The following is a 7,659-nucleotide window of genomic DNA, read 5'->3' on the forward strand; positions in this document are numbered from 1 at the left end:
ACACCTGGGAAAAAAAGAGTAAAAAAAAAAAAAAAAAAAAAAAAAAAACTTTGACAAATCGGACTTTAAGAAAGAAGAGACTTTCCTTACTGGCTCTAATACTTGGCACCTATAAATGGATGCCACACACATACATTAACACCTTATCTGAGTCAGCCAGAGGGACCAGGCAGTATTTAGAAAAAAAGAGTATATTGGAAGGTCAAATACATTTTAATTTCGATTTTTTACATTTACAGAAATTAACTGATCGGGATTTCCCTAGACGCTATAACAACTTTCAGTTTTCTTTGACTGACCTGCTGATTTTGATTTTCTTTTTTCCATGTTAAGGGCAATAATTAATATTAGTGAAAAAAATGCGTTACAGGCACTTTGATAGACAAGAGTTTTGAAAGCGACTAAAAATGAATGACATACAAAGCGATCCTCATTTATGCATCAAAGCATATTACATAAAAAAAACAAAAAAAAACCAAACAAAAACAAACTACATGAGTATGTAGGACATCCTGTTGGTTGACACATTTATCTCCATCAATCCACTGGCGTGAATCAAATTTTATACTGTTAGTTATTATTGGTATTTTATCAATTTTATATTCATCTTTAGTGGCTCTATTTTAGCCACTCAAATACACTTCAACTGTAGAAGCACCAATTAGTCTGTCGGATTTCGGTATTGGCCAATATTCCCTTTTATTAGGCTCAAATTGGTGACCAGACCAATAACAGAAAAGCACTTTTAATTTAACGAAATGCATCAAAACTAATAATTCTAAATCTAAGAATAATTAAAACTCGTCAACAAACACTTCCACAAATAATATACTCTTTTGTGTACACTTACAATTACAAGTTGAATGACATATACTTCAATGAATAAATGCGACTAATCTTTTCACCAAGAAAAACCAGATGGGCACATCTCTAATTTCCACCCACTCTTGGATTTCATGACAATTGCAACAACAAAGTGGAAACATAATATTTTTTTTTGGCTGTGAAAGACATGTTACAAAAAAAAAAAAAAAACATTTGCAAAAATGCTATGAGGAACTCTTGATATTCCACAACTAAAACGCTGGCTTGTTCTAATTCAATTTATCACACTCAGTGAAGAGCATCCAGTGGAAACTGCTTCATCACTATTTCATGTCACAAAAGTGCCTTTTGATGCAGGGCGTAATAATACGCTGCTAAATAAAGAATCTGAAAACAAGCCTAAAACAACAAGGGGTAAGTAAGAAATGGAATAAGAAGGAACCTATTCAGAGCCTGTTTTTTTTTTAAACTTTGGGTGTGTTCATGCTGTTGCGTCTCACCTTCTGGCTCAATTCGTTGTCCACTTCCAACCAAACAATATTTGAGGTCGGCTCCCCTGCCAATGATTGCATTACTGCAGATTACGCTGCCTTGGATATTGCATCTGGAAATCAAACACACACATTTTTATTAATTGGACGGTTGCTGGATTCATACATGAATAAATTGCAGTGTTTAGAGGTGAGCGTCTGGGCACAGGGGACAGCAAACACCGACAGATCAGAACTGCGTCAGGTAGGAAGGCAGAGAAGTGGAAACAGATGTTTAAGAGATTTGGTGGAGAAAAAAAAATAGATGGAGACTTTTGGTTGTGATTGGTCACAGCTGAGTTAGTATATTCTGCAATACTTTGCCTTAATAACAAGTGTGGCGAAAAACATCTTTAAAGGTTTAAAGATTTCCTCCCGTTTCAGATATTTCCACCAGAAATTCCTACTTTTCCGGGCTTAAATTTCTAAGTTTCTAGGTTTGAAATATTTCTCCTGTTCAGTTTTTCTTATCTAAATATGTCACAGCTCTGTCAGTCAGTCACTTAGAACGAAAATGGTCAAAGGGATCATTGAAAGTTTAAGGCGCGATTATGGCAAAGCAAAGATAAAGAACATTTGCATATAAAAGCCTTTAAGTGACTCAGATTTATCTTTCAGATCACAGAACAGTGAAAGCAGTTTGAAAATCAAGTGATTTTCCATCCTCCATCCCCCCCCCCTCCATCCTGACACAGATGTGGGAAGTGATAAAAATCAAATTTCATACTTCTCCAGACTTTTCAAGATTGAACAGGAACCCCGTAAGAAGTAACTTGAGAGTTATAAAGCTAAATCCGCTTATAAATTTCGCTTACGTAGCACCTGCAAGAAGTGAGTCAATGTCCTGTTAGCGCTGAAATATTTTTCAAACTCGGCTGCATGTTCTCTGCAAACATCGGCGAGCCTTTATCCGCAGCTTTCTTTCCACAGCTGCAGGGCGAACCGAGCGGACAGACCTCAGAGTTTTTTCCCCCCTCGTCGTCAAGCACCTCCACACCTGCTATGAAAACTCTGAAATATCCAATCAACTGGGCTTAATGACATGACATTAGCATTGATGTCAGCTACTGAGACAACAACGGCGTGAGCTGTGTGAGAGCGCGCGCGTGTGTTTGCCCGTGTTAAAGATCTTGTGCTGCAGTTCCACCTGAGCGGGCCGTGCCAACCCGCCGTGCGTGCTCTCATTCAGCCAAACCATCACCATAAAATTCTTGGAGCGACGCACAGACGGTGCCTGTGTGTCCAGCGCCCGGCTAACCATAAAGGGCGTGTATGTGCAAGCGTGTGAGATACAGAATGTGTGTATGTGCGTGTGTGTGTTTCAGAGGCCATGGGAGCCAAGTGGAGAACACACGTGGGTCTCGCCCGGGCAGTGACGCACACACACTTGGCTGCCCGTACCTCACACACAGACAGGTTTGTATTGGCCCATTTTATTCAGGTGGTTAGACCAGGATGGGAACAGGAGAAATGTTTGTGTGTGCGCGTGCGTGTGTTGGGGTGTGTGTGCGCATAAGGGACTACCTAGGAGGTAGCAGTGGTAGTTGGTGATGGGAGATTACAACATTCAGAATTTTGTAACATTACAGAGAAGGGGAGACCACCAAAGAAGCTTCGGAGCTGAAACACCACTAATTACTAACACCAGGGCTCCTCCTTGTCATGACCCCCATATCCTCCCTCCCTATTACACAAACACACACACACACACGCAAACACGTCAACCCCCACCTCCTGTGCCCCCATCCTATAAAGTTGACCCCTACTATTCCCCCCCTCCCCCGCCCCACTGCCAAACACGCAGTGCTTTGTCAACAAGCTCTGGTCAACTCCAAACAAAGAAATCAGAAATGCAAGGGGTTTCAGCGACATGGCTGGGGTCTGCTAATCCCCTCATACTGGCTCTTTCTTTCCCTCTTTCTCCGTCCTTCTTATGTCCTCAAAGCAAGAAAAGAAAGAATTGCAATTTTCTTTCTTGCGTGCTACTAGCTTGCTTTCCCCCTTCGCTCCTTTCTTCCCTTCTCTCCTGTCTCTCATTCTTTTATGGCCTCGTGCGTGCACCTACACGGGCGTGATGAGGGTCGCCGCGCTGGCTGGCCGGGCTCCCTGAGAGAGCTTAAGGAGGGATGGTTGGAGACAGAAAGAGAAGGGAGATGGCGTCGGGGCCGCGGCGAAAAGAAAGGGAGGAGGAGTAAGAAATCGAGATAAAAGGAAAAGACCTTGTGAATGAGTGCATTAAAATCCGGAATAGAGGCCAAGTTGAGTTCTCCTTCCAAAAAGGTTCCTGGCTAAGAGACTGAACAGATCAATCTACATGCTAATTCTACTGTAGCTACTGTTGCTCTCTGTACGGCGGCACTTCCTTCTTGTAATTTCCAAAGCTGAGGCGACTTTTTGAGGTTTAAAAATGTGGCTTGTCACGGAGCGTCAGTCTTGCTTTGGAGTCCTTCAAATTTACATAATAAAGTTAATACTTTTTAAGAAGTTAACAATGTCTGGGGAAAAAAAAAAAAATAGGCAGCACGAGGAACTTATATTATCTGCGAAGGTTTAACCAAGAGAGCTGGTGGGTGGGGCTAACTCTACTCCAGTCAAACAAATTGGTTTGAAATAGACTTACAATGGAAGTTAGCCCATATTACAATCTTGTAATGAATTAGAGTTGGGTAGAAATTCAGGTCCTTCTCAACTAAATTCAATTTCAGTGAAATATATTTCACTGTTAGAACCGATGTTGCCATGGAATCTGCCCAACAAATCTAATTATATTTCATACGTTGCACATATCGCTCATATATATATATATATATATATATATGTATATATATATATATATATATATATATAGTTTTTATATATATAGAAAATGTAAAAACAATGTGATTACTAGATGTCCTTTTACTGCCTGTTTCTTAGTAGCATTTCAAATCTAGAATCAATCTGTGATGAGAACTGCGATTAAATCTACTGTGAGCCTTGATTATGGATTTATTGACATTTTGACAGAATCATGGATGCATTTATAAACATTTAAGTTCATGTATATCCAGTTTACTTAAATTATGACAAAAATAAATAATAAATAATGTTTAATTTTTAAAATTTGGTCACTACGCACTTTAGCATCTGTATAATACTCAAACACACAACTTGTAGCAAAATGTGCAATGAAAGAGAAATTAGACATAATAATATATATATAGTGTAACATAATTAATAAATGATTCTAAACAGGTTTAAATAGAGTTTGTACCCTCTTTCTAGTCTAAAATCCACTGCAGCTCGACTGTGATCAGGCTGTGGAACCTGGCTTCTTCAAAAAAAAAAAAACAGCGACTACATAGATGGATGAAAGAACCAGTGGAAAGGAGTGTGTGTTTTCTCACCCTTCTTCTATGGTGACCGAATGCATAACAATGGAGTTGGTGACTTTGACCTTCTCTTTCACGTTGCTGGATATTCCAATAGTTGATCTTTTTATGGAAGTCTTTTCTGCTAGCTGGCAACGTTCCCCGATGATGCTGTCTGACCCCACCTGCAGGAAGAGCCCAGACAGTTAATCTATTCTTAAGCACACCTAATAAAACACAACACAGACATCGATGTGAAGCACAAAATTGGACTCAAACAACTAAAATTTGGAAACAGGAGCATAACATTTACCTGACATCTGTCAGAAATGACAGCAGACGGGTGAACTGGTGGCTCCTCAAAAAGCTTTGGGGCCTAATTAAAAAAAAAAAAAACACCAATATGAAAAAAACATAAAATAGCAGAAAACATCTAGAAACTGAATCCCAAAGTTCAACAAGATCTAATGGTAAATAAATAAATAAATAAATAAAAAGACTCTAATCAGACACTGTTAACTTGATCTGGCCTGAAATGTGACTGGAAACAAAAATGTCACCAGGTCACTGTAACAGCAACACTCTTCAGTGTGGATACTGTCACTGTCAGAAGAAAACATATTTGCTATTTCAATACCAGCGAGGTGTTAAAGAAGCAGAAGAACAGTTGTATCGGAAGCTGTTTAAAATGAAAATGCATTTTCTATGGCATGTCTAGAGTTCACTAGAGTTCACCGAGGGTTCAGAGAGAGCAAGCAACAGAGACACTCGCAAGAGATAACAGAAAGGCTAAACTGAGTACAGCAAAGTTTCTCTGTTTTATACTTTTGAGCTTAAACCTCCATCTTAAAGTGAACAAGCTTGATTTGGAAATGTTGATTGTCTTTTGCAAATGCTACAGTTAAAGTAAGGATCTACATTTTCAAGGCACTAAATTATTCTCTTTCCTGGAAAATGCTGTTTTCTAAGAAAAGTATTTTCTGGGGTTACAGTTATTTATAAATGCTAGTTAGCAGTGCTAACTGCTAATAGAAGACCCTAAAGTCAATTTGAAATGTCACCTCCCTAATTATATTGTTGTGGCTACTCTTGTGTCACAATATTGCCTCAGCTCCTAATTTAAAATTTAAAGTACTTCAAATTTTTAAATGCTGCTCTTATACTTTCTTAAAAGTTCTTAAAATCGAAATCAGCGTCGGATAAAATCGGTACTGAAATGTCAAAACTTCAGAGATGGGAGAGAGAAGGAAACTTTGCCATCAAGTCAGTGGTCAGTGGAATGCATCAAACATAGTAGAGCGAATTCTTTAGGAATGTGGACACCAGATGAGCAGGCCGACTCTCTGACTCACCTGCCTGTTTGCCTCTATGTAGGCAGCAAGAGTGTTAACACGGTAGCACAGACCCTGCTCCATAATGTGAACATAGCAGCGGAGCTTTCCTCCGTGGTAGGCCTCACTCATGTCGCCTCGGTGGTCGTTCCAACAGGACCGCTCCTGGGCCAGCTGGAGCAGAGGCTCGTCCCGCGATGAGATGAGCAGCTCTAAGAGGAGCCAGGGGAAAAAAATAAAACTCAACTCCTTTGGTTCATTCCCCCCCCCCTTTTTAAATCGGCTATGACACGGAGGCTGTTAAATGTTATTCTGATCTAATTCTGATGTGTGGTGTGGTATTTCAGTGAAATCACCAACCATGGTTTGTAGAGCAGTCATTCTGTTTCTGGGTCTGATCCTCCAAATCTTCTTTCACCTTCTGGCTGTTGGCGGTTTTGGAAAATTGTTTGCGCACCAAATACGGTACCAACTCTCCTCGGATTGATGAAATGGACCTAAGAAAGAAAAAAAAAAGTTCATTTAATATGAACTTATGAAGCAAAGCAGAGACATATTCATATCCTATGAAAGATTGGCAACCGTCATGAGCTAAAGCAGGCGCAGGGAATGGAATAAGGGTATTTAAAGTAGTCAAAACTCTAACGCCAGCATTAAATGAAGCCACAATAACAGTGTGTGTAGATCTTTATTGTTTAATAGCAATCTCTGTGTGAAACAACAAGCATAATAAGTTCCTGTTATTACTTTTAAACCAAAATCAGGGAGGAAACTCTTCTTATCCCCCCCTCATTTCTCACTTCAGATCATTTTCATCTGTTTGCTCATCTCTGGACTTCGCTTCGGTGTTCCTCTCCACCAACTCGCAACCCCAGGCCCCCGCCACCTACTTTCTTTTAAAGGGAGATTAGAATTTCCATTTGAATGACAGGAGAAAAACAACAGTTACTTTGTCTATTTCTGTCCTCGAGCAGAGAGGACAGAGAAAGAACACGGAGGAGGAAGGAGGAGAGTCCGAGAGGAGCGGCTGAAAAGAGAGTCCAAGAAAGAAGCCGGAGAAAGGAATGAGTCACCTAACAAGAGAGACGATATGTGGTAGTGGGCGAGGGGGCACTGGTGATGCAATGATTGATGTAAGATTTATATCTACATCTCTTTAATTCAAAGTATTAATGGAACTTGTTTGAAGGTACTGAACAGGAAATATAGTTTATCTCAGTTTAAAAATGGGGAAAAAAACTAACGTGGAAATGTCAGATTTCAATGAAAGGAGTTTTATGCTTTTAATACAAGCAGAGATATATGCACATAATACACAAGTCCAGTAAGAAGTGATCAATACTCTTCTTTAATATTTTTAGGCAGAATGAAGGTCTTAAATGTACAAGTTTGGACATGTTGAATCTGTTCAAGGCATAATTAAGCAAGTTTGATGGTTTTTATAATTGTTTTATTAACATATGTCTAAATTTTCTCTTATTTTTCTAATAAAGCAGTGATCATGACATTCAAACAAAATAAAAAAAATAAAAAATTGGTGATCCTGCTGAGTGTATATTTCACTGTCTGAGGAACATTCAGTAATTTCAAATGTTTCGATTTCACCTTAAAACAACAGCTACA

At 39.3% G+C, this 7,659-nt stretch overlaps 1 protein-coding gene across 1 annotated transcript in view; it reads right to left on the reverse strand.

Moving 5' to 3' along the window:
* The window catches only part of eif2b3 (eukaryotic translation initiation factor 2B, subunit 3 gamma), a 43,825-nt gene that overhangs the window by 10,020 nt on the left and 26,146 nt on the right, over positions 1-7,659 (reverse strand). Inside the window, exons 7-11 of the mRNA XM_015034898.1 lie at positions 6,397-6,533; positions 6,058-6,248; positions 5,019-5,081; positions 4,742-4,890; positions 1,326-1,429 (exon numbers count right to left, since the gene is read on the reverse strand). Coding sequence (XP_014890384.1) covers positions 1,326-1,429; positions 4,742-4,890; positions 5,019-5,081; positions 6,058-6,248; positions 6,397-6,533 — 644 coding nt within the window. The remainder of the gene's footprint in view (positions 1-1,325; positions 1,430-4,741; positions 4,891-5,018; positions 5,082-6,057; positions 6,249-6,396; positions 6,534-7,659) is intronic.

This window comes from Poecilia latipinna, unplaced genomic scaffold, assembly GCF_001443285.1.
Source record: "Poecilia latipinna isolate Pla-1442-1.1 unplaced genomic scaffold, P_latipinna-1.0 Scaffold316, whole genome shotgun sequence".
NCBI classification, from domain to species: Eukaryota; Metazoa; Chordata; class Actinopteri; order Cyprinodontiformes; family Poeciliidae; genus Poecilia; species Poecilia latipinna.